Source organism: Trachurus trachurus (assembly GCF_905171665.1).
Source record: "Trachurus trachurus genome assembly, chromosome: 3".
Classification (NCBI taxonomy): Eukaryota; Metazoa; Chordata; class Actinopteri; order Carangiformes; family Carangidae; genus Trachurus; species Trachurus trachurus.
The window spans coordinates 36,905,670-36,933,388 of record NC_139893.1 but is presented as its reverse complement, the minus strand read 5'-3'; the positions used below and the strand labels follow the sequence as shown (position 1 = coordinate 36,933,388).

The 27,719-nt window shown below is 44.4% G+C and overlaps 1 protein-coding gene across 1 annotated transcript; it reads left to right on the top strand.

The window, feature by feature from the left end:
* Positions 1 to 14,739: 14,739 nt before the first annotated feature.
* Positions 14,740 to 21,827, top strand: LOC311001823 (NLR family CARD domain-containing protein 3-like; the record flags this gene model as incomplete). Its single annotated transcript, XM_083992994.1, has 5 exons — positions 14,740 to 14,756; positions 14,942 to 15,070; positions 16,467 to 16,693; positions 19,729 to 20,018; positions 20,163 to 21,827. The coding sequence occupies exons 2-5, from the start codon at positions 14,961 to 14,963 to the stop codon at positions 21,825 to 21,827; spliced, it is 2,292 nt and encodes a 763-aa protein (XP_083849120.1). The 5' UTR covers positions 14,740 to 14,756; positions 14,942 to 14,960.
* Positions 21,828 to 27,719: the final 5,892 nt, after the last annotated feature.

The window sequence follows — 27,719 nt, the reverse complement described above, 5'->3', positions numbered from 1 at the left end:
GTCTGTTATACAGAAATAAAAGACCCTAAATGCAGAATCAGTGAGTAATTAATAAGAAAGTAATCAAAATGCAGAATTCAATATATCCATGTTGTTAAAAAAAAGTGAACCCCCTCTTTTTGTGAGACTTGTCACAGCCCATGCTGCCACTGATAGACTGCCTGCAGTCAACCATTTATTCCGCCTATAACTTTACGTCTTTTGGGATGGAATAAAACTGCAGTCCGGGGTTTCTTTGGCGACTGCTATCACAGTCAACAGCACAATATAATCCTGGCATCTTTCAAATAACGTCAATTTTCGGTCTCTTGCTGATTTCCTCCTACTACTCCACTTGTTCTGGTAACGTGACGCTGTGATCTGTGCCCAGATTGCCCTGATTCGGACACAAATATGGCGGCACAGAAACACAGTGACGTCATGTGAATCTAATGAATAGAAATATATTTTCAAAATAGCTCATTCAATTATTTTTTCTCACCTGGTTAGTGAGACTTCTGCCCCTGCACTTCACTGGACAGCATATCAATATCTGGGTTGTAAGATGTCACTTTTCGCTTCATGCAGGATTGCAGGCTCTCATCCGTGAGCCGTGAACGATGTTTGCTTTTTATAAAGTTCATTATGGAAAAAACCTGCTCGCACAGGTATGTGGATCTAAAGACTGGCAGGACTCCAAACGCATACTTTTTCATGTTCACGTAAGTGTCGGGTATGTATGTAGTTTGTCTGGTTTGAGGAGGCTTTCAATGTCGCTCCATTTGTGCATCTGAGCAAGACCGGCCTTCTGACGAGCAACATCTTCAAGATCAGCGCTCAAGCTTTTGAACTTAGACACCCACACGTCTTTGTCAGCTATGTCGGCCAGTTCAAGCTCAAGATCGGGCTGACTTACAGCTGTAAATGCCGTCATATTTAACGGTTACATGCTGCCATTCTGAGATTCTACTGTAGTATATTATACTCCTTAAAGCTATGGTCTACGTTTTGAAAGAGGATGAGAAAAATTTGAAAAAAGCACCTCTCACACACCCCCGCCCCTCCCCTCCGAGCTCGTATGGCCCGCCCCTCGGGACCTCCTCGCGACACGCCCCCCTCCCCTCACAGAGCAGAGCGGAGCAAGCAACAAGCCTGCTGCTGCCTGCAGAAACCAAACGCGGCTTTGAATGCTGAGTAAAATGTCATTCACAGTCACAACTTCCACAATAAAACCAAAGATTACCTGTTCAACATAAACTCAGCACCGCTGCTGCAGCAGCCTGACCGGGTCTCTCTGCACCGCGGCGCCGCGGAGCTCCAGGCCCCGACTCTTCCTGCTCCTCTCCCCCAGACACAGGACCCTGTCCTGGGTCACCCAGCGCGAGGAGTCTCCCTGTAGCATGAGGCTGTGCTCGGCGCTAGCCTACTAATAGCGGCGGCGCCAGTCTCGATGCCGCCGCTGTGCACCAGCTGCCGGTAATGAGGCGATGCCAGTCGCCGTCGTCGCCGTCCCCGGCAACGGGACTGCGGCGGGCGACCGCTGGTACGAGCAGCGCCGCCATTAGCAGCCGTTAGCACAGCCTCATGCTACAGGGAGACTCCTCGCGCTGGGTGACCGGCCACAGGGTGCTGTGTCTGGGGGAGAGGAGCAGGAAGACCGGGGCCTGGAGCTCCGCGGCGCCGCAGTGCAGAGAGGCCGGTGAGGCTGCGGCTGGAAGCAGCTGTGTGTCGGGGAGAGGAGGAAGACCAGGAGCTCAGCAGGGCCACGGTGTGCAGGGTGCAGAGCACCCCGGTCAGTGCAGCTGGAAGCAGCTGTGTGTCGGGGAGAGGATCAGGGAGACTCGACGCGGCACCGGTACTAGTAATACGGGCAGCAACACATTCTGTGCTTCTGTACTGTGCTTCTCTGAATCCTAGTGGGGCTTTTTTCCGGCAGACCGACCGGGGGTGGGGGGCAGCAGGCGCCGAATTGGTGGGTTCATGTGTCTGTGGCTGAGCAGTTCAGACAGAGCGGTTACAAACTACTTGTAGTTTCTAAGCGGAGGGGGTGGGGACGAGGCGGGTCGAGGAGGAGCAGGCGAGACGAGGGGATTGGATGGAGGGTACGAGCTAGTGGGAGCCGGACGGGGCGCGCCGTGCCCATTGGTCAATTTCTATGCAGGCCCACGGCTGATAGACTGAATGGATTTTTTTGGTTCTTTTTGCTATTTATATTGTGTATATCGGACCACAGGACCATAATCGCTGTATAAATTATGTTAATAATAATTACCAATGCTCCAAATCGTAGACCATAGCTTTAACTTTCTAACTTTAATATCTTGTTATCATCATCATGTAGCCTATTTTTCTTTGTATGTATGTGTGCCTTGTTTGGAACTGATGGAGTGTCTGGACAAGATGCTCTACTTCATGGGTTCCATAATTTGCTTAGAAGTCATCTGACCCTAAGGGGATATGCATGGTTCAATATGACTGAATGATCCTGTTGTCTTCTCTAATGGGTAAGAGACATGAGAAACAGGGCATTGGGTTCGTACTAGCCTAAAAGTTAAAAGGTCAAGGGCCATCTGGACGGGAGGTTCCTCTCTGTCTGGAGATGGGGGAGTCAGAAAAGGTAGGGGAGAGTGGGGTAAAGTGAGACATTTTTTACATTTGCTCCCCTCTAAGCAAGCTAAAATGATTTATCAATCAAATTTACACATTTACTATTAATTCAGGATGTTTCCTAGCAATGGGAATTATCAGAATGTATTTAGAACGAAGGGCAGTGAAAATATGATTGTTTAAAAAAAAAAAGTGGTCTTGTGTCTCACTTTACCCCAGCTCAGGGGTAAACTGAGACAGACTAGAGAAATCAGTGGGGTAAACTGATCCACTTACTTGTTCCACTCTGAAACTACCATAACAACACATGTTGTAACAGTTAGAGTCCTGACAGCTAGCTTGACAACCACACTTCCCAAAACTAATGTCGGACTAGTAACAGAATCATGGGGATTGGTCAATTAAGCACTTTTTTTTTCTCAACACAAAGTGACTCAAGAACAAAATCAAATACAACACAGAATGTTTTAATTAACATTCAAATGACAGATAGAACCAGTTAGATAGTCTGGGGGTCAGATTGTAGGACCCGACAATCGTGACCATTTTGATCAAAAGTCCTCTTATGTGGGGGGAGCTGACAAAGTGCAATGTGACTAAAGAGTTAATTAACCAATAAAGAAGTGAGCTGACTGAGAGCACATAGCTTAACAAAGCAGTGTGGCTACAGATCATTGATCACGCAAGATTTCTGGCTTGGGGGACGAGATTCTAGTGTAAATCTTTGTGTATGGTCTGCTCACAGTGGCCCTCATTTATCAAACTTGCGTACACCAAAAAAATGGGTGTACACCAAATTCACCGCAAGGATTGGCATTTATCAATCTGAGCGTGAGCGTACGGTACGCACAAATCTCACGCCAGCTCTGACCAGGTGTACGCACATTTGGAACCAGCGTAGAACATGCAGGAAGGAGTGCTGCTGTGTCAGAATGATTATTAAACCATAGTCTAATAACGCAGCGATGTGGACCACATGTTGTTGTTGTTTATATTGAAAAAGATAAAAAGTAGCCAAAAAAAAAAACGATACCACCAAGTCCGTGTTGAAAATTTAACTCGACTTTTATTTTGAGCAACTGAGATGAATTAAAAACCACGACGTGACAGATGCTCATTAATCAGCTGTGTAAACAGAAACAGTCAATGACAGACAGACCTGTTATTGTAGATCACACACACAAACTTCCAACATCTCCTGCACCAGAGCATGACCGGACGGCTCCTCAGTCTCTCTCTCTGCCGGACACCGGAGCCCCCGGGCATAGGCGGCCTTACCTATGTTTCAACCGTTTCAATTGAAACGGGCCCCAGCTGCCAGCCACCAAGTAAAAGACAGTACAATAATTCATCACCTAGGTTTCACCTTAACACACACACACACACACACACACACACACACACACACACACACACACACACACACACACACACAGGCCTACATCCACCACACACACGAACAGCTCTGTCCACCGTGCGGTCACTCGACCCCTGATCCGCTCTGATGCGCGTATCATGCCACACCGCAACGGTACTAATCGCTCCTAATTAATAATACGGCAGGAAATAAACAACGTAGGCTTACCTTTGAAAACGGCCCGCAAAATATCAATAGACCCTCGTTTTCCTTCTCCCAGTATTATTCCTTTTCTAATGTCCTTTTGTTTTTCCTGCTTTCCTCCTGATGTGCGCCCAGTTGCGTAACCTGATGATTGACGTCTGTCAATCACTTTCCTCCTCTTTCCTTTTTTCCCTCGGGTTAAAATGCCTCCAAACAGGCGATCTATGAGTACGTCCTAACTTAACAGAGAAATAAAACACAGCGCGAGCACAACTAAAATGTGATATTATTGACAGCTTATTTACAGATGTTAATAATGGAGGAGACAGCTGTCTGTCTGCTGCTCCAGCAGCGCAGCACCGACAGGATCAGCACCTGTAGACGTCTGTCTGTCCGCATGTCTCGTCCTTTCCTTGTCCGTGGTCGTGGTGCTGAAATAACGCGGAGCACTTTGCTCTCATTACTTTTGTTGCCAATTTGAATTCAGAATATTATTATAAAGCCTGTAGTTTTTGATTGTGTTAAAGCAGATATCAGCTTCACGGCCGTTTCGGCTAATGCTGCGTTCAAGGCAGGCTTTTGAAACCGTAAGTTACAGCTTCAAGTCACAACTACGACTTGGTAGCGTTCCAGGTAACCCGTAGCTCGTGTTTTTACCATCCTGTTGTCTGTGAAAGTTCCCTATAACGGCCACTCGTAACTTCCGACCCGTGAACTCGTACCAGATCGAACTGGTATGACTTCACAGGAAGGAAAAACACAAAGTACGAGTTTCTTTGAACGCACCATGAGTTAGCAGCCCCCGCCCTTGTCAGGCATCAATTGGTCCTCGTGCTACGTCACCACATTCACGCGCATCCCTTGGCTGCACACACAGCCCTTCATGCCGTTCTCTCTCCTCATTGGATAACACTTGTATCCCACAAGGAAAATTTTCTCCTCGGGTTACAGCAGAGCAGAGTGACGGAGAGACTCGTGTTTAGGCTGAAATACTTCATGCAAGTGATTGCTGACGGAAAATAGGACTATTTAGGACTTATATTAACAAAAACATTCCACTGATATCTGCTTTAAGATTCCTGTTCATGTATTTGCTTTTTGATGAAAACCAACTTCAGTCCTGGTTTTTTCTGCTAAGTCCTGGTTTCTTGCCCTGATAGTGATTTTAACACTTAATGTGTTGTGCGTACCTGGGATGCATGGATAGTGGGTTTACTGCGTCCTTTCAGGGTTTAAAGCATCAGCGACACATGGGCACATAGCTGGCAAATAATGTTAGGCTATGTTTAACAGGGTATAGGGCCTCATATGAAATATTGAAACGGGCCCCCAGATGTCTAAGGCCGCCACTGCCCCCGGGGGCGGGGGGGGGAGAGAGAGCTCCGCTACCTGTCCAGGTGCAGCTGATCTCCGCGGCGGAGGGTTTTTTTTTTTTCACCCGCCACCGGGACCTGTCAGCGGGAGATCTGGCCGGTGTTTCACATCCCTCCATCAGCCGAACCATGCCAGCGGTGCTGATGGTCATAAAGTCGCGTTCGCAGCAGTAATATGCCTATGATTTCTCCTCAATCACTTGTGTTTAGTAAACTGCAGGAGCATTTCATGAGGTCGCTGGGTTTCCTGACGTGGTCGGTGACACGTGCGTCTGCAGCCTCCATCCACCGGGATGACGCTTATCAATCACAAAATCTATCAATCTATCAATGTCCAGATATTTAATGTTGCCGCCCTCTCCCTGTTCAACGCGGTAATGTCGGTAAAGTCCCTCTTCTTGGCCGTCTTCCGTGTCTCCATGTCGTAAAAGGGGCAGGGCGACGCCTCTAAAGCAGGAATATATCGGGGCGGGACAATTGCTCAATTCACCATCCCAAACAGGAGGACTTCCACATTTTAGATCTATCATAATCTAACATACAAAAGCAAGTTTTGATTTGAACCTCACTATCAGAAAAATAACACATCAGTTATTTTGGCAGCATACAATAGCAAATAAACATCATGTAAAAGCAGCATAATATTATCCCATACATTTTCAACCTCACCAACAAAGGTGAGTAACTGTGATGAACTTTTAACTTAATCTTCCTTTGAAAAGTCTTACATCAGTCACAGTCGGGCAGTGACAAAAGGACTCACTCTGTCACTCAATGAATGACTTCCACTCACCAATCACTTTTTTGTAGTGGGGGGTCAGATCCTGCTCATGAATTGAATCTTGAAGTACCGCTGTCTGCAGTGTGACAGTAGTGTAGAAATACACTTTGGGTAGTTCATGTGTATGGCATAGTAATATGCCATGAGGTAGAATAGTCCTTCATTAAGTCTGTCCATGGTGATGGTGATCACTGGTGTGTTTCCAATGGTGATCATTCAGTTGTCCTCAGAAACGAGCAAAACCGGACAAGACAGGGGTCGCTGCTGCATGAAATCAGGATCCTCAGAAGTCTAGATGACACAAATCAATGAAGAAGATTAGAAAAACATTACAAGTAACATAAAGTTTGACCTGGACTAGGACATCAGAGAAATCATATTGTACTTTAAAACACATAGTCACAGTGACCCCTCAGCCCACTGCAAATGCTGAATGCACCACAGCTAGTTCCAACAAAGTTAGTACTACACTATGGAGAACACTTCCCTTTTGGACCTTGTGAAATGATAAAAGTTTATCTCAAAGTAACTAAATCTAAAATAAAATCTATACCTGGAAAACTGGAACATATATGATGAAATATTGCAGTAAATCTCACCTCAAGTACATGGCAAAGTGCCTCGCTGCTTGAGCCCAGTTTCTTCAGTGGCATAGTGCTGGACGGAGGTGGCAGGGCTCTGAAGACAGCTGTGATGCTCCACTGGTTTAATAGAAAAGGCACAATACAAGGTCGTACCATAACTGTAACATAACATTACTGGTACATAAATAATTACAAGACATTATTATATAAAATAAACATGTCAATGTATTGTGACTTCACCTCCATTCAAAGTTTTTCGTGGCCTTCTTCAACCCTCCATAAACTGGACCTTTGAAGAGAAGGTTTTCCATATATTCTGCATCTCTGATGTACTGGGAGTTGGTTGGTTGGATGATTCACTGCAGCTCATCCATCACCTGAAAAATAGATTCAGATAAAGGAAACAAATCACTGACAAAAAGTCCATATCCTGATGACCAATGTTCTTCAAAATAAAAAATCTAAGGTGTAAAATGAACATTATGCTAATTATGTCATGCTAAACTCCTTTACAAACGACCAAGTGTTACTGTATTTTATTTTATTTTTTGTAGCTTAATTAAAGTTAACCTAATTCTAGATTGGAATCATAATGCAACACTGGCCCCTTTTTTAAATCTAGTTCAACGTTGGGCTAAACTTTAGCTCATTAGCCGAGAATCCACAACTTGTTAAGCTAGGTTAACTAACTACAATAAATATAACACCTGCACAACATAAAAGTAACCCTTAGCATACCTCTGAGAGTGGCAGTTGCAACCTCGTCCAGTTTGTCCATCTGCTGACTTTAATATCCATAATCCATGTTTGAGAAGCAGCAGCAGCAGCCGCCGGTGACCTCCGAAGTAGCGGTGTATTTCAAATTTCAACGGACTCCAAGCGGAGAGAGAGAAAAAAAAAAGTGCGACAGGGTGGATTGTACCATCTTCAAAGAGGGAACGGGGGTGGGCGCTCAGCCTAAAGATGTTTATTTTGCATTTATACAAACTATATCTAAGTAAGTTCACATTAACTTTATAATAATTAACATCGAGCCACATTTATTTGAAAATTGATAAATGGCGAGTCGTTTCTGCCGTTATTAGACACGGAATAATGGTACGTACCTCTATCACGTGACGTATCACCCACGTCATGGTTCAGAGGTAAAAGCATGGGTAAAAGCGGTCGGCAGCTAGGCTAACAGGCTAAAAACGGAATATTTTGCTGCTGTGTTATTTGTTTTGCGTTTGTGGCTCTATGTGTGTCTTTATTGAGTTATATAAATACTGCTCATACTGTAGCCGGGTCCATGGCACTGGTCCGACCTCCCATTAGTCCGACTTCCCATTAGTTCGACCTCCCATTGGTTCGAACTCCCATTGGTCCGACAATCGGAGTAATGAGAGTTCGAACTAATGGGAGGTCCTCATTAGTTCGAACTGAACTAGTTAGCATTAGTCCAACTCTCCATTTTTACCGTTCACTATGCATTTATATAATTATTCATATAGGCTCCACCTGTCAATAAGACACACGTGGAAGAAGAGGTGCAGTTTATTGTGTTTCACCAACGAGAAGCTGTCATTACGCACGACTTTTACGCACTGCTGCGCGCTCATTAGTGTCCATAATTAAACCTTGACACTCATATCAAATCAAACTTACATTACAGACAGGTATACAGACAGGTGGATTGGGTCCTCTCTCTCTCTCTCTCTCTCCCACTCAGAACGGACAGACGGACGCAATCAGAAAGGAAACGGAGGCTGCGCATTGATCCTTTTTTCCTTTCTGGGATCAAACGGATCATGTGCATAATTAACTGCAAAACAAGCACCTCATATTAATAACATATAACGCTCATTATACTTCCAGCCTGTCTAGCGTCTACCTGGTGTTTTTTACTAAACTTAACCAACTCCTTTCTTCATTGCCTGAACCTAACCAAAGCGAAATTTACTTTTTTTCCCTCTCTCAGTCTACTGTCAGCAGGAGCCGCGGCTGAAGCAGGCTCGCACCCGTGAAGTGAGTTCAAGCCAGGTTCAGCCACGCTCGAGCGGAGGGGGGGAGAGAAAAAAAAAGTGTATTTCTTTTACTCTATACTCTGGGAGGGGGGGGGCTTTGATTATCAGTTTACACATCTTGATCAGCATTTATGATGGTTGTGCGCGATCTGACATGATCTGGCTCCTTTCTGGGCCACGTGTGAGTGTGTGTGATGTGCGTTTGTGTGTTTCTGAGAGCTCTCTCTCTCTCAGTAATTCTCATTATTTTGCTCTCTCTCACAGAGAGAGAGAGAGAGAGAGAGATAAAGCCAAATGCTCCAATCAATGGAACAGCTTGTCACAAAGTAGCGATGACAGTTCGAACTAACGGGACCACCCATTGGTTCGACCTCCTATTGGTCCGACTTGTGGTTGATTTTGTCGGAGTAACGGAAGGTCGAACCAATGGGAGGTCGGACCAATGGGCAGTTCTCGTGGTGGAGAGGCTTGTGTACTCTAATGAACCTGAGAGCTATGCTGGCAGGGATTTTGTATCCCTGGCAAGTTTAACTAAGCCGGACAGGTCAAAGGAGAGGAGGCAGACAAAGCAGACATTATGACTATTTCATAGAAATGGTGGCCATCTTGAAAATGGTTACCATGCTGAATTTTTAAGTGGCACATACCTTTTTCCAAAAGAGAGTTCCTTGAAGAGTATTTGGTAACACTTTACAATAAGGTACACAACATTAGAGTAGTTAATGAGTAACTAATGAAGAACTAATGAGGAACTAATGAGTAGTTAGTGAGGAATTGAGGTACACAAAATTACAGTAGTTACTGAGGAACTAAGGTACACAAAATTACAGTAGTTGCTGAGGAACTACTGATTAATTAACTAGGCTATTAGTTAATGGTCAGTTCTTCAGGAACCCCTGATCAAATTTCAGAGGAGTAGTTACTGAGGAACTAATGAGTAGTTAGTTAGGGAACTGAGATACACAAAATTAGAGTAGTTACTGAGGAACTAATGATTAACTAACTATTAGTTAATGGTCAGTTCTTCAGGAACCCCTGATCAAATTTCAGAAAAGTTAATGAGGAACTATTAATGATCAGTTCTTCATTAACTCATGATCAAATTTCATAGAAAGTTAATCACAACTTGATGATTAGTGAACTAGTTACTTCATCGGTACAGAATCATTACTCAATAACCTGTCCAATAGTTAACCTTTATGACCTAAAGCAGTGGTCGCCAACCTGTCGATCGTGATCGACTGGTCGATCTTGGAGACTGTCCCAGTCGATCTTGATAATACCGGAAAAATGAGTTCAGAAACACATTATGCCCGATTGATGTTCGGCTTGCTTTTTTTTTTTTTTTTAAGTGCTGCATTAAATTAACCAATGAGATAAGAAAACAGAGGAACGCACAGTCGATCAGTGCTGCACAGAGAGTGGTTGTTACGTTGAGGGTTCTCGTCACCGAGCAAAGTGTGGCCTGTGGCCGGCGCCCGGCAGTTATCAACTGGGCATATCAACGTTTGTGCGGCACCGGTGCGGTAGTAAAAAGCTTTGCACGGACATGTCCGAGGAGGTGCGCTATGGGTCCGCGCAGACGACTGACAGACACCTGGCTGTGTGTTATGAGCAAAACTACAAGACACTCACAGTACTCAGTCACAGCCATCACACTGACGCAACTGCAACAGTTTTGCCTTTTGATGGCGTTGATGCTGCATGAAGACATGCAGCTGCAGCTGCACTGGCTGAGAATGTTGTCAGCACATTACAGTTCTTTCTGATACTGATAATGTTGTAACTTGCATGAAGCTTCACTTGATAAACGTAACACTTAATACTGTTAGTGGTTCCCAAACTGGGGGGCGTGGTAAACCGGCTGCAGAATCGCTGCGAAGTTCGAGTAACGGAAATCATGGACGAGCCGGAGCCCTCCCGTTCACATCATTACATTTATCAATTGTGTTTTATTTTGGAAAATTAACCGGATTCTGTCGTTTCTTTGTGCGACTTCCTGCCCAGCTTGACAGGATTGCTCGCGGCTCGCGCGCCACGGCGCTGCTGTGAACTGATGTGAACGACACAATCGTTAACATCAAACCATTCTGTGTGTGTTCATCTTGTGCGCGCTGTTTAGATACTGACTTAAACGCACACACAACCTGGAAAGTTGGCTCATCTGACAGCTGTCATTTGGGAGGTGAAGGCAGGGTTTTCCCTTAATTGTCCTGACGTTGATGGAATCACTACGAACTGTAGGAATATTGCTACACAAAAAAGTGGAAATTTTCTTATCAGCTAAAGGGGGGCCCAGCAGGGAAAGTTTGGGAACCACTGAGTTAGTATGATCTGTTTTTTTTCCCTTTATTGTGAACTATTAACAAATTTCCTCATAGTGATGGGAAATAAGCTACATGCCTTTATTTTTTTGTGATGGACTGAAATTAAGTTATTAAGAATTAAGTATAATGTGAATTATTATCAAGACAGAGATGGCCTTACAGTTACAGCAATTCTTGGTGGCATCAATTTGAAAGCTCGACCTTAGTGTTTGATGTAATTCAATTACAGTTAGGCTTGATAAAATGCCTCAAATTATAAATACAATCTGCAGCTGTCGTTTACTCTCAACGTTTCAATAGGTAGATCTTGCCTGTCACCAAGGTTGAGGTCAGGGATCTCGGGCCTAAAAAGGTTGGTGACCACTGACCTAAAGTGACACATAATGAGTGGTTTTTCATTTCTTCATCTTTACATTAGTAGTTCCTTAAAAAAAAACGGTTACATGCTGCCATTCCGACATGCTGCCACTCCGACATACCGCCATTCCGCCATTCTACTATTCAGACATGTCACCATTCAGACATACCACCATTCCGACATGCAAACGTCCTGCCATTCCGACAGTTTCGTCCCGCCATTCCGACAAGGCTTTTTTTTCATGTTTTAAGACATATGTACAGATGTGATACAGTCAGTGGAAGCTTAATAAATGAACACACACAAAGTCTCGCCATTTACAATCACACACTCTGATGTCAGTTTGTAACAATTTCCCTTACAATAAGGATATAAGGGGAACTGGCACAACTGCTGCAAGCGGATCTAGGCTCGCGCTACTGGTGCGTCCAGGGAAGCAATAATCAAAGTCGCTACTTAGTCTCTGTATTTCACTGAACTCAAAACGCGCCCATCACAGGCGGCATAAAATAAACTATTACACACAGATCAACAGAACCCGAAAGTCCTCCCCCCTCCCGCTGTCCATTAACGCCGGGTTCACACCGGACGCCGAAGCCCCGCGAATAGCCGCGGAACGGAGACCGCTTCCCTTCGGCGCCCAAGTTAACAGGTTCTGTAGTTCAGACCAGACGCGACGCGCCGCGAAGCGCCGCGATTCCTCGCACCGTGCAGTTATCGTTTCGGCGTCTGTTCTATTTTGTGCGCGAGCCGCGAGCAATCGCGTCAATCTTGGCAGGAAGTCACACATGAAACAACGAGAGAATCCGGTCAATTTTCAAAATAAAACACTTTTCAAAATAAAATACAGCGATTGACAAATGCGATCTTATTTATATTTGTCAGACTCTCAACAGAGAGCGAGAGAGATGAAAACACACACACACAGGATAGGGAGACACGGAGTGGGCTGGCTGCAGGGAGGAGGGGGGGGTCAAAACACACAAACAAACAGGGAAAGAGAGAGAGAGAGAGAGAGAGGCAGAGACGAGTTGTTGTAAAGTGAAGGAGGACGTGAAATTAATCTTGGAAGTGAAGTACAGGGAGTTGTGTGGCCCACAGCACATGGTGTTATAATTATATGATGTTATTTACTTATCCATGATGTAAAAAACACAGCTCTGAATGTGAGTGAACAACAGCTGAGGAGCAGAGGCGCTCGCGACCGCCGCGGAGAAATCAGCGTCTGGTGTGAACTGGAGGGACGCGGCTCGCGCGCGATTTCCGCGGCCGCTTCGCTTCACGGCGCTTCCGCGTCCGGTGTGAACCTGGCGTAACAGTAATAATGGTACGTAATGTTTAAAAAAACTTTTGTCCTGTATCACACATAAAACACACAACATAAAACCATCCATTCATCCACTCACTCTCTCATTATGAATCACTACAACTCGTCCACTCTGCTTAACTGTCAATCAACCCCTTCACTGCGCACACACACACCCACCCACAGCTGTGACACTTCATAACCGTGCGCCAGGTTCACACCGGACGCGGAAGCGCCGTGAAGCGAAGCGTCCCTCCAGTTCACACCAGACGCTGATTTTTCCGCGGCGGTCGCGAGCGCCTCTGCTCCTCAGCTGTTGTTTACTCACATTCAGAGCTGTGTTTTTTACATCATGGATAAGTAAATAACCTCATATAATTATAATGCTGTGTGCTGTGGGTCAAACAACTCCCTGTACTTCACTTCCAAGATTAATTTCACGTCCTCCTTCACTTTACAACAACTCGTCTCTGCCTCTCTCTCTCTCTTTCCCTGTTTGTTTGTGTGTTTTGACCCCCCCTCCTCCTCCCTGCAGCCAGCCCACTCCGTGTCTCCCTATCCTGTGTGTGTGTTTTCATCTCTCTTGCTCTCTGTTGAGAGTCTGACAAATATAAATACGGTCGCATTTGTCAATCGCTGTATTTTATTTTGAAAAGTGTTTTATTTTGAAAATTGACCGGATTCTCTCGTTGTTTCATGTGTGACTTCCTGCCAAGATTGACGCGATTGCTTGCGGCTCGCGCACAAAATAGAACAGATGCCGAAACGATAAATGCACGGCGCGAGCAATCGCGGCGCTTCGCGGCGCGTCGCCTCTGGTCTGAACTACAGAACCTGTTAACTTGGGCGCCGAAGGGAAGCGGTCTCCGTTCCGCGGCTATTCGCGGCGCTTCGGCGTCCGGTGTGAACCCGGCGTTACTTTACCTGGCCGCGGTGGTCTCTGAGACGGAGAAGCATCAGGCGCCGATATACATGATTGTAAATATAATAAGCAATTTTTCTCTCTCCATCTTCGATTAGCTCGATTAGTCTTTAGGATTTGATGTGACGGTCAGCTGTCAGCGTTGCTAGGCAACAGGAGCAACGCTTTGTTACGCAAGGACACTAACGGTGACGCAAAAATGACGTAGTCGAAGACCAAACCGTCTCATTTAAAGCAGAAGTAAGCGGAATGTTTGTGTTAATATAAGTCTTCAATAGTTATATCTTCCGACAGCAATCACTTCTATAGAGTGTTTGGTCAGAAACACGGGTCTGTCAGTCACTCTGCTCTGCTGTAAGCCGAGGAGAAAACTTTCCTTGTATCATACAACCTTTATCCAATGAGGAGAGAGAACAGCATAAAGGGGCGGTCCTCTCTGTGTGTGCAGCCAAGGGATGCGCGTGAATGTGGTGACGACGAGGGCGGGGACTGCTAACTCCATCGCTGACAGGAAGTTAGCCAAAACGACCGGATCGCTTACTTCTGCTTTAAGACATTTATATTAAGAAGAGTGATTTGAAATAAATAGGAGTTCAAAACAGTATCCGACTGCTTGTAGTAAGTGATGAAAAATTAGTCATGTTGTGCACAATGTGCAGTAATGAAAAAAAGTGAGAAGAATCGTGATGTATTGCAGAATCAAATCGAAGTGTGGCAACACACATAATTGTATTGAATGGGTTTTCTGGGCACTTTTGCAATACCCATATCCTGCCATTAGGGGTTGCACACGGCTGACCACGGGACTCATACGTTACTCTCTTATTCCAGCACTCTAGGTTTTATATACAGTCTATGGGTTACACCCAGTAGAAGCAGAAGAGAGGATGAGCTCTGCTTAGGTAATCATTAAACTCACAGACGGAGAACTGAAGCTGAAGTTTTTACTCAGGTGAGTCCTGTCGTTATTCTGTTGTCTCTGTGTGGACTGTGGAGAAGATGAGGATCTGTTTGTTGTATGAGGTGCAGTGTTTAACTGTGTACTGTGTGTGTGTTTGTTAGTTCCTGTTCTGTCAGACCTGGGTCTACTTCCTGTATTTATGCACTAACCGTTAGTGTTACTGGTTTGACTCTCAGACTGACTGAAGTACAGAAGATGAGTGGTTGTGCAGAGGAGGAGGGGGACACAGGAGAGACTCCAGGACCTGAAGACAATAATCCATCCAAAGATGATCCGTCCTCCAGTCATGAGCCTCCGGCTACAAGGTAAGAGACCTGCAACTATCATCCAGCATTTTAGCAGAGTGGACAGACAGGAAGAAAGTCATTTGGAAAAATACAGTCAATCCACGTGTAGTGTAAAAATGTGTGTATGAAGGCTTATATAGTGAAGGAGAACATAGAATGTGTAGGCCCTCCATTATAATCAAAAGTGTGTTCATTTATTATACAATTTATGCTTAAAGCAGAAGTAAGCGATCCGGTGGTTTTGGCTAACTTCCTGTCAGCAGATGGAGTTAGCAGTCCCCGCCCTCGTCCCTACGTCACCACATTCACGCACATCCCTTGGCTGCACACACAGAGAGGACCGCCCCTTTATGCCGTTCTCTCTCCTCATTGGATAAAGCTTGTAGGATACAAGGAAAGTTTTCTCCTGGGCTTACAGCAGAGCAGAGTGACTGACAGACCCGTGTTTCAGACCAAACACTCTATGTAAGTGATTGCTGTCGGAAGATATAACTATTTAAGACTTATATTAACACAAACATTCCGCTTACTTCTGCTTTAACTCTTACTGAGATATCATTCCAACATTTGACTGCCCTAATGAAGTTCCACCATTTAACCCAGATTTAGATGTGAGTGCATGGCATGGTCACTTTGTGAATTTCAGGCCTGTACTAGAACCCTAAACTAAAACTCTACTGCATCAAACTTTAACTCTATTCAGTGCCTGATTTGAAGACTCTATTTTATTTTATATGGGTGCATTGAAAACATTGATAAAGAGGCAAAATACAGAACTTCTCCAACCCAGTCCGGGTTTAAAGACACAAGATACATGTTCCTCATTGTTGGAAAATAGAAACTATACTAGGGTTGAGCAATATTCAAAACTAGAATCTCCGCCTCCTCCATTCAAACTAGTTCCCAAGTCACATTCTGTTTGTCCACAGTCACAGAAAACACAAACCACTTTGTAGCAATTTCCCTTAAAATAGTAAAGGTAAGGGAAACTGGCACAACGCCTTCTATGCTGCAGGCAGACCAAGGCTTGAAACACAAAGCAGAGCGCCAGATTAACATCGGCTACACGTGCGCACAGTCCGTGCGTCTGTCGGTTTGTGGTGCGGGTGAGAGAGAGAGTTTGTGTCCTACTGTCCACTCGGGAGAGACGCCACGGCAACAGACCTCTTGGACGCGGGATTGTTGCAACTTGTCTCACATTTTGTCTTAATTGTGTAAAGTCTTTTATTTACCAATATTTTATCAATTCATCCTAATTTAATCTGAAAAATCTCTGAAACAAGGGGAACGTCTTCAAATTTGTCACAACTGTTCACCTGGACTCAAGAACAGATTTTTGTCACTAAAGATCAAAGATCTAAGTCAAAACAAAGAAGTACAAAGATTAAACAGAAATGTGTCCATGTCTTCACAGAGAGAGGAAGAGGAGTGGTGTCTCTGTGGACGAGCAGCTGTCCTGCTGTGGTCTCTGTCAGGATGTCCTGAAGGATCCAGTCTCCACCAGCTGTGGACACTGGTTCTGCAGACAGTGCTTCACCTCAGACTGGGACCAGTCTGGTTCTTCAGGAGAACCCTCCTGTCACCAGTGTGGACAAAGACCCAGAACCAGAGGTGAGCTGCAGACAGCCAATCAGAGCAGCTGTGTGATGCACTGGACAGGTACGTGTTTGTAACTGTTGTGTCTTACTCGTCCAATAACACAAACTCATCTGAACCTGAAAATGTAGGTCTATCAATAAACAAATGAAACCAACAGGTGTTTGTTAAATTATAAAATATATTGATGAACAACCACAGCAGTAATGACAGGGAACTGTATTGTAATGGCCTCTAGACGAACCATGATGTGGTCCAGACTTTTCCACACTCATGTAAACAACAAACCTCCTCCTTGCTTCATGTGTCATGTTCAGGTGTCCTTCTTTTAGTTTTAAACTTTTACCTGACACTTGGCCTGTTTTAGGATAATGGACATTTAAAATGATGTCACTATTGGTAATGAGGAACAATAACTTCCAATATTTTCAAACTAATGTAAGATGGAATTCATTTTTGTGAAAAGTTGGTTTGAATGAAACATAAAGGGATTTTGTTATTGGTTAGATGTTTTCTATGATTAGAAAAATTCATAATGTGATTAAAAAATATTCTGTATGTTGTTGTGAAAATTAGGAACTACTTTCTACTCTGTAGTTTGTCCTTAGTGTTTTCATTGGTTTACACTGGGTGGAGTGATAAGGTGCAGTAATGGCAGTGCCACAGCACCATTTGTCTTTTTCTGGAGTGGACATTAAAAAAGTACACAAGTTCTTCTTTCCCTGTTAAAAGGGTTTTCCATGGAGTTTTTCCTCAGTTGATGTGAGGGTCTAAGGGCAGAGGATGTTGTTGTGATGCCATGTAAAGCCCATTGAGACAAACTGATTGTAAAAACGGGCTATACAAATAAAATTGCCTTGCCTTGCCTTCTTCTGAAGAAGCTGTTCCTGTGCTGTCTTTACTCATGAGCCAAACGTTCAGTTCAGATGACAATAACAAGCACCCAGCGTTACATTAACATACTCTGACAAAATTGGATCAAGGTCATCTGGACTTGGTTGTAGATTGCTGAAGACGTTTCACATCTTATCCAAGAAGCTGCATTTTTAAAAACCAGAGTGTCTCTGATGTTCTCAGTTCTGCTTCCATCAACTATGAGTGATGAAAAAACATTGGTCTCTGAATTATTGTTATTATTTGGTTTGAATGGGAGGGAGAAGCAGAGGGGAGAGGAGGAAGGGGAGGAGATTGAGGGAAGAAGGGGGAAGGAAGGGAGGGGAGAGAAAAAGGGGGAGGGGAGGGAGAGAGGGAGGAGGAGAGGAGGGGAAAAGGGAAGATTTGCATTATGGTTATTATTGTCACCATGGTTATATATTTGATTTTTACTTGATTTTTTTTTTTTTTGTATGTTTTGTTGATTATTGCTGTCATTATTTATTTACTCATTACAATCACCCTCCCTCCACCAACACATCACATTAAACAACATTGTTTTTTGAATTATTAATTGGTTCAAATAGGAGGGAAGAGTAGAGGGGAGAAGAGGAAGGGGAAGAGATAAGGGTGAGGAGTGAAGAAGAAGGGGAGGGGAGGGGGGGAGAAAGGAGGGGGCTGGGGACAGAGAAAGGGGGAAGGAGGGGAGGGAAAAAGGGAGAGGGAGGGAGGCAGGGGAGGGAAACAGGGGGAGGGAGGGAATGGGAAGAGGGAGGGAGGGGGGGGGAGGAGGGGATGGGAGGTGGGGGATGGAAGAAGGAGGAAGGAGGGGATGGGAGGTGAGGGAGGGAAGGGGAAAAGGGTAGATCATCATTATGGTTATTGTTGTCACTATGGTTATTTATTTTGTTTATTTATTTATTTTTTCCTTATCTTCATGTTCTATTGATTATTGTTGTTATTTTTGTTACTGTCAACCTTACCAGTGTGTAAACATGTTTTGGCATATTTATTTTGTTAATCAATGAATTATTAGTATAAATATTACTAATTCCACCATTCATATCACACATACATCTGACACTAATCCTCAACATTTACTCACTCTTATCTGTTTTTTCTTTGTTTCGTTTTGTTTTGTTCTGTTTTTTTTTCCTCTCTTTTTCATTTCCTCATCTGAGGGATGGGATGGCGGTGGGCTGGACCCTAAGGGCTGGGAGGTACCTGGGGGTGGAGGTGCTGGCGGTGGGTCTGGTTTAGGACAGCTTTCTGCCAACATGTCGGCCCGATATACAATTGACCCCGCCCGTAGGGGGGGGGTCGGTTTTATAAAGAAGTTGACCTGCAATGGACCGGCCACCTCCTACGGGTCTGGTGGCGGCCCAAAGCAAGCAACAGCTAGAGGCAGAGGGAGAGAGGAGAGGGAAACATAAAGAAATAAAATGGATAAATAAAGAAAGAAAGAAAATTAAAGAAAAAAAAAAAAGAGGAAACAAGGAATCATACCAAATTAAACTACTGAATTTATTTCAATTGAATTATATCGCAAAAAATAACAGGAAAACCACAGAAAACAAATTTACGATTACATTAAACTCTGTTCTTCCTCTGCTGTCCTGACTAGTCTCGCCCTAGGCCCACCCCGGGAAGTCCCGGTCTGCGGGGGCCGGCAGGAGGCGCCTCCCCAAAGCCCTCTTCTTGTGTTTTTTTTTTCTTCTCTTCTCTCTCTCACTATTATTATTTACTACCTATTTAATTATTTATTTACTATTGTTCTGCTATCTCTCCCCCCTTTCTTTTTGCCATATCTACATCAGAAGTCCAACATACTTATGCTCATCACACAAACGCACGCACACACACACACACTTACACACACAACGCGTATCCTAAACAAAAACATTGTCTTTGTTATTTAAATTGTGTTATTTTATTTCATTTTTTATTTTTCATTTATTGTTTTGTTTTTTGTTTTTTTGTTATTTCATTTGATTGGTTATAATAGTTATCACTGTGTATTGTCTTGTCCTGTGTTGCTATATATGTTTGTTTTTCACCCGTCTTACACACTTTTACACTTGTATTGTTTATAAAGGAAAAAAAAAAAAACTATGAGTGATGACATTCACCGTTTTTTCTCTCTTAAATAATCTGATCAGATTGTCAGACTCTCTGTCTTCAGTCTGACTCTGTCTCTTGTCTCTCAGCAGATCGTGGTCTGCAGGAGGTTTTAGATCAACATAAGATCAGTCTGAGGAGCAGATGTGAACGAGTGACTGAAGGAACTGAGGGAACAGGAAGTGAAACAGGAAGTGGAACAGGAAGTGGAACCCTCCTCAACAGGATCTACACTGAGCTCTACATCACAGAGGGACAGAGTGAAGAGGTTAATACCCAACATGAGGTGAGACAGCTGGAGACAACGTCCAAGAAAAAGACCTTCAATGACACTCCAATCAAGTGCAACAACATCTTTAAAGACTTACCTGTCCAACAGAGAGAGGACGTCTCTACGGTCTCATCTGTCCAACAGAGAGAGGACGTCTCTACGGTCTCACCTGTCCAACAGAGAGAGGACGTCTCTACGGTCTCACCTGTCCAACAGAGAGAGGATGTCTCTACAGTCTCACCTGTCCAACAGAGACCCATCAGAGTGGTTCTGACCAACGGCGTCGCTGGCGTTGGAAAAACCTTCTCGGTGCAGAAGTTCACTCTGGACTGGGCCGAGGGCTTGGAGAACCAAGATGTCAGTCTGCTGGTTCTGCTTTCGTTCAGGGAGCTGAACCTGATCAGAGATCAGCAGTTGAGTCTTCTCAAGCTGCTCCATGTTTTCCATCCAACATTACAGAAGGTCACAGCAGAGCAACTGGCTGTCTGTAAACTTCTCTTCATCTTTGACGGCCTGGATGAAAGCCGACTGTCGCTGGACTTCAACAACAGGGAGGTTGTGTCTGATGTCAGACAGACGTCATCAGTCAACGTGCTGCTGACAAACCTCATCCAGGGGAATCTGCTTCCCTCGGCTCTGGTCTGGATCACCTCCAGACCTGCAGCAGCCAATCAGATCCCTCCTACATGTGTTGACAGGGTAACAGAGGTCCGAGGCTTCACTGACGCCCAGATGGAGGAGTACTTCAGGAGGAGGTCCAGTGATGAAGATCTGTCCAGAAGAATCATCTCACACATCAAGATGTCCAGGACCCTCCACATCATGTGTCAAGTCCCGGTCTTCTGCTGGATCACTGCTACAGTTCTGGAGCACATGTTGACCACAGACCAGAGAGGAGAGCTGCCCAAGACCACGACTGACCTGTTCTCACACTTCCTGCTGGTCCAGACAAAGAGGAAGAAGAACAAGTATGGTGAAGGACATGAGACGAGTCCACAGGAGCTGACGGAGGCCGACAGGGAAGTTCTTCTGAAGCTGGGGAGGCTGGCGTTTGAACAGCTGGAGGAAGGAAACATCATGTTCTACCAAGAAGACCTGGACCAGTGTGGTCTGGATGTCACAGAGGCCTTGGTGAACTCAGGACTCTGTACTGAGATCTTCAAAAGAGAGAGTGTGATCTTCCAGAAAACAGTCTACTGCTTTGTTCATCTGAGTGTTCAGGAGTTTCTGGCTGCAGTCTACATGTTCCACTCTTTCACCAACAGGAACATACAGGTCCTGGAGAACTTCCTGGGAGAAGATTACGTTGATGCAAGCCAAGTGAACTTCCTGGGAGAAGATCACAAAAAGGGAGAATCAAAGCCAAAGCCAAAATCTTTCTTTAAGAAGTTTTCCACATTTTTTAGATTAAAGGCACACAGGCATCCACCAATCAATAACAGTCTTCCACCCCTGGATGACTTCCTGCAGAGAGCCATGCAGAAATCCCTCAGCAGTAGAAATGGTCACCTGGACCTGTTTGTTCGCTTCCTTCATGGCCTCTCTCTGGAGTCTAACCAGAGGCTGTTAGAAGGTCTGCTGGGTCAGACAGACCACAGTCCAGAAACCATCCAGAGAACCATCAACAACCTGAAGAAGATGAACAGTGATGAAATCTCTCCTGACAGAAGCATCAACATCTTCCACTGTCTGACGGAGATGAAGGACCAGTCAGTTCATCAGCAGATCCAACAGTTCCTGGAGTCAGAGAACAGATCAGAGGAGGAACTCTCTGAGTTCCAGTGTTCAGCTCTGGCCTACATGCTGCAGATGTCAGAGCAGGTTCTGGACCAGTTTGACCTGAGCAAGTACAACACATCAGATCAGGGACGACTGAGAATGATCCCAGCTGTGAGGAACTGCAGGAAGGCTCGGTGAGTCTAGACATGATCAATATGATTATTGATCAGTGGTTTAATCGAGTTCAGATGAACACAGTTTTCACTGATTTTCATTATTCTCAGTTTGACTTTCAAGTGAGTCATGCTTTTTTTTAAATTATATTTTAGATAATAAAATCAATAAATAATAATAATAATCAATGAATATATTATAAGTGTATAAGAGTCCTAAGCGAGATAGTCAATAACCGGGGTCCACCTTCTCATAAAAACAGGTACTTTTAGCTGTAACTGTCCAGTCATAGCCTATATTCCATCATGTAGACATGTTTTACTTTCTGTAACCACTGAGTGATCATGGGAGGGTCAGTCTTCATCCAATTGATAGTAATAATTTTTCTTGCAATCATTAACAAACCCCCAACCTCCTTGTGGCATCTGGATCATATGTTTTCCCAAGAGTCATCATCTATTATTGCATTCAGCTCCAGTTCCCATTGTTACTTGATGTGTAGTGTATTGTCTGACATATCCATCATTAACTTTACATGTGGGATATTAGTTTTTTGTTAAAGAACGGTGCTCAAACAGATGTATGAAATAGCTTTCTATATTTGTAGGTTCCTTTCGTATATTTTCCCAATCTGTATTTTTTGTGACATAATGTCTGATTTGTAAGTATCTATATAGATCACTTGAAGGTAAGTCAAATTTATCTCTAAATTGTGAAAAAGATTTAAATACCTGTCCATCCAGGAGTTAATTTATTATTATCAGACCAGTCTCTGCCCACGTGTTTTATTTTTTAAGGTGAAAAGCTGTGAGCTTCAACACGTGGATCTTTAGCTCGTTGTGATTGTTGTTGTTTAATCAACAAAAACACTCATTTAGATTTTTTTATTTTCACTCTTTGGTTTTATTCAAACCTGATGAATCTTCATCTAAAACACAGATCCAGATTAAACCAGTGCAGGTCTCAGAGTTTCCTGTCAAACTCAGTCAGAGAAGATGAGCTGAAGCTCAGATGTTCATCACATCATCACCCCTATCATCAGATGCATCAACTGTGTTTTTACTGCAGCTTTCATTTGATTTCATTCTGACACTTTGATATTTTCTCTCTTCACAGACTTGTTGATTGTCCACTCTCAGAGAGTCACTGTGAAGTCGTGGCCTCAGCTCTGAAGTCCAACCCCTCCCACCTGACACAACTGGACCTTGGTGGAAACTACATAAATATAATCAACCTGAGTGATTCATCAGTGGAGGTTCTGTGTGCTGGACTGGAGAGTCCAAACTGTAGACTGGAGACTCTGAGGTGAGTTCACTGACTGGACCTGTTGGACCTGTCTGTGTTCAGTTCAAATGTGTGGAGTTCAGTTTGAAGCAGCGACTGATTGTGACTCCATGTTACTGCAGCTGGTAAAAGGTGAAGAGTCAGAGGTCACTCAGAGGTCAGTGATGATGGTGATGATGATGATGATGATGATGATGATGATGATGATGATGATTGTTGCAGAGTGAATGTAGATCACTGCTGCGTTAGAGGGCTGTGCCCCCGGAACCTTTGTCAGTGGGCTCGTGTTACCCCGCCCTGGTATAGGCACACCTGTTGTGTTGCACATGCAATGTTCCGCCTGCTGGCTAATGTGTGTATGGAGCTGCCAATGTGAGTAAATTAGCAAACACGGTATCCTATGTCTGCGTGTGTTATTGCTAAGCAAAGCAACCACTCAGGTTACTACACTGGCAACGAGGATTAAAAAGCACAAGTCAAGCCAAGGATTTATGCCGAGTAGGTACCGCTGTGACTCAAAGAAGAAGTTGGCGCGCAGTTAACAGTAATGGCTCCCGTCGGTTCACTCACCGAGTTTGTCGAAGAGGCGACTGGGTGGAGTATATTGAAAGACTGGAGCACTTTTTCCTGGCTAACAACATTACAGACGAGGGAAAACAACGGTCGATTCTTCTCAGTGTGTGCGGGGCCAAGACGTACAAGCTTATGCGTAATCTTGCCACGCCGCGGAGACCGGGAGACATCGGCTTCAAAGACCTGGTGACTATGGTGCAGAATCACCACAGCCCCAAGCCGTCTGTAATTGTCCAGCACTTCAAATTACACACTCATGCACGCAAGCCGGGAGTGACGGTGGCTCCGTTTGTCACGGAGCTGAGACAGTTATCGGAGCACTGTGAGTTCGGAGCTGTGCTCGAGGAAATGCTGCGGGACAGGTTAGTCTGTGGGATTAATGACGACGGAATGCAGCGCCGGTTGTTGGGAGAAGCCACGCTAACCTTCAAAAGAGCGCTTGAGATCGCCCATGTGCTTGATGGTTGTCTGCTCTGGGGCTCCAGAGTGATTGTTCCTCCTCCAGGGCGAGCACAAGTGATGGAGGAGCTACATGATGCCCACCCTGGGGTATCCCGTATGAAGAGCCTCGCGTGAGCAGCTCTGGAGACTATGTTATGGTGCCAGTGACACCAGAGCACACTGAGTTGTCACATGAGGGACTGTCAGAGCACACCAATGTGGCACCTGCTGGACTGTCTGTGCAGGCTGCTAGACCTGTCCCTGTTCCTAGGTCTGGAGAGACCACTCCAGAACTAAGGAGATCAAAGAGGCAACACAAGCCTCCAGATAGACTGACATGTTGAACTGTTTAAGATATGCAAGAAAAAGAAAAGGGTTCAAAAATGGGTAACACTTTACAATAAGGGTCCCTTAATTAACGTTAGTTAGTACATTATTAAGCATTAATTAACTGTTTACAGATATATTAACAATCATTATTATGTATTACTTAGGATTAGGAGACACATTAATTAATGTAGCCTATTAGTAAGCAGTTAATTAATGTTTACTACTCAAAGTTAGTTAATAAATGTAAAAGTTGAATAATGTAATTAGTTATCATTATGTATGCATTACTCAGCATTAGTTTATATATTAATGCTTAATAATGTAGTAACTAACGTTAATTAAGGGACCCTTATTGTAAAGTATTACCCAAAAATGTTTGTGAAAACAAGATACAGTGGTTTTGTTGTTGGTTAAGAAAAGAAGTAATTTCTATCTGCTACAAATGTAAATGTTTGTTGTTGTAAAGAAGAAGAAAAAAATAATGCAGTTAAATGATAGCATGTGCTTTAAGTAGGCCACATTCTAACCACATCAGTGAGGTCAGTGGAACACTTGTGTTTGTGCAGGTGTGTGTGTGCTGGTCTGCAGGTTTTTGTCTCTGAGCTTCATTCAACATGTTTATACACTTGTTGTCATGCTTACAGAGTTCAACTTCTCATGTTTGTTGTCATGGCAACAGAGTTCAGAGTCACATGTGTGTTGTCATGCTAACAGAGTTCAGCCTCACATGTTTGTTGTCTTGAGCATCGTCAGTAAACCTCTGATCAATGTGGCTGCTCAACATGAGTTTGTATGGATGGAGCCACAGGTGGAGCTGACAGGTAAAGAGGCGGAGTCACTGCGTCTGTGTTGAAGCAGCAGCAGCTTCTCATGAATATTAAGTAGCTGTTTTCTCTCTATGTGACTGTTTAACCTGCTTCCTGTTGCTTCAGCTGTTGGACTTTGATTTTTTAAACGTGTTCTTTCTGAAGCTTCTTCAGCTGTGAACCAAGGGGGCAGTTGTCGGTCTGAGAAGTGAAGCTCACTTCCGCGTTCAAAAAACTGCAATCCTCTCGGCTGCCACTGGGGGCTGGTGTCAGAAAGCAGCATTCTACATAGACCCCCATGTTAAAATCGCCGATTTTACATCAGTAAACATGATCAAAGCCTGGTGTCATCCATAGACTGTAAAAAGAATGGACGTAGCATCCGTGACGTCATCCATTGGTTTTGGGGAGTCGTTTTTGTGACTCAAGTATGGCGGCCTGAACAGCGCCATGTTGGATTGGCCGGCCGAGAACCCGCCCACTGGCCTCGAAGCAGCTGTCCACGGAGCTGCTCGGACCTGTCACTCAACGTCTCTGCGCCCTAATTGGCCAGAGTTTTAACCTAATAACAGTAAAACTGTAGAGTAGAATTCACCCCCCTCAGAGTGTGTGCGGGGGGTAGAAACTATCGATTGAGACCAAAAAACGTTCTGACACCAGGCTTTTAACATGTTTATTGAGGATGTAAAGTCGGCGATTTTAACATGGGGGTCTATGGAGAATGCTGCTTTCTGACACCAGCCCCCAGAGGAAACCGAGGGGATTGCAGTTTTTTGAACGCTGTGTGTGTGTGTGTGTGTGTGTGTGTGTGTGTGTGTGTGTGTGTGTGTGTGTGTGTGTGTGTGTGTGTGTGTGTGTGTGTGTGTGTTTGTGTGTGTGTGTGTGTGTGTGTGTGGATGATCCACCAGCTTTTTATCATCTACTACAACACTGACACATGCTGTTTTCAAGAGAAACATTTAGTCATAAAAACACTGACAGCTGATGGAGTTACACAAACTGAAACACTTTACATGTGAGCAGTGGCGACTGGTCATTAGGGGCAGGTGGGGCACCAGTCATCACGAGAGGAAAAGAGTGCCAACACATTATGTTATTTCTAATCTTCAATGGTTATTATCTTGTATAATTTGTTATCTACGAATACAGCATTTTTCTAAATAATATATAATTTATGTTACGATTTTAGTTGAGGTTTATTTGTCCCTCCCTCGCTGCTTCAGACCGCAGTTCTTCTGATTAGCGTCTGTGGTAGCCATGGATTGGTTACGGAGTTGCGTCGGTGCAGACTGCGATCTGCGTCAGTAGGGCAGAGCTGGAGCTGCCCCTCTCTCTCAATGCAAAGTACTGTGTACAGGAGAAAACACGACTGAGCATGCTCAGAGCGTTTATACATTAATGTAGACGGCAGAAATTTGATGGACAGTGGGGCAGTCAGCCCGGAGCCCCACCACAGCGTCATCTCACATGGCAGAGCTGATTGGCTCTCTGTCTGTGACGTGTCTGGACAGTCGGCAAGAAGCGGGAAAAACAAAACTCTCTCAGAGGAAACTAGCTGATCCAGCTGATCTAGACAACACGAACTACCGTAACTTGGAAAAATGATCAACATCACCAGGTGGAACAGCGGATCATCAGCTGATCGATACGAAGCTGATTGACAGCTCGATCTTTACAGAGTTTGTCCAGTCATCTGAGTTTGACTGAGCTGTTAAATACGGCCTGAAGTCCGACCACCCGCTACCGCGGCTACCGCCACACGGAGCCTCACACCGGTGAAACGTCTCTGCCTCCTCCGTTCACGTTCATCCGTGAGAACACCTGCCGAGGCGGTGCCGCGGACTGACTGGAGCTCAGACCGACCGGAGACCGCAGTGCCCGCTGAGGAAATGTTGTGATTGTCTTGAATGGGAGTGAATTGCTCCGGCGGTCCATCTAGGTCCGGTTCGACAGGTCCAGCAGTCCAGTATTGGTGAGTGACAGCGTATTCATCATCATGCTGCCTTTATGGCACTGGTCTGTGCATTTACTATGTTTATTTATTTTATACAAATGGAACAATATGTTGTTATAGATTTAAAGCAGCGGGATAATTCATGTTTGTAATTAATTGTAATAGAAATCTACATTTAAAAAAAAAAATTTAATCCGCTATTGTTGTGCTGGATCTCCAGACGGTGACGAGTGTCATAAGGTTGTTGTTGTTGTTGTTGTCGTCATAAGGTTGTTGTCATAGAATGGATCTGTTCCCTAACAGATGTGTGTGTGTCTCCGTTGTGGCCTTCAGTACTGAGCTCTTTGCTGCTCCCTCCTTGTTCTCTCATTTGCTCTGAGTTTGGTTTTGTCAGCTTATGATGTGGAATCTTAGAATACATTCTTCATTTAGGCTTCTGTGATTGCTACAATGCATGGATCCCTGATGAACATATCAGTAACAACAGAAAGCACTGTGTTTTTCTGGTGTGCAGCCTTTCTATGAAAT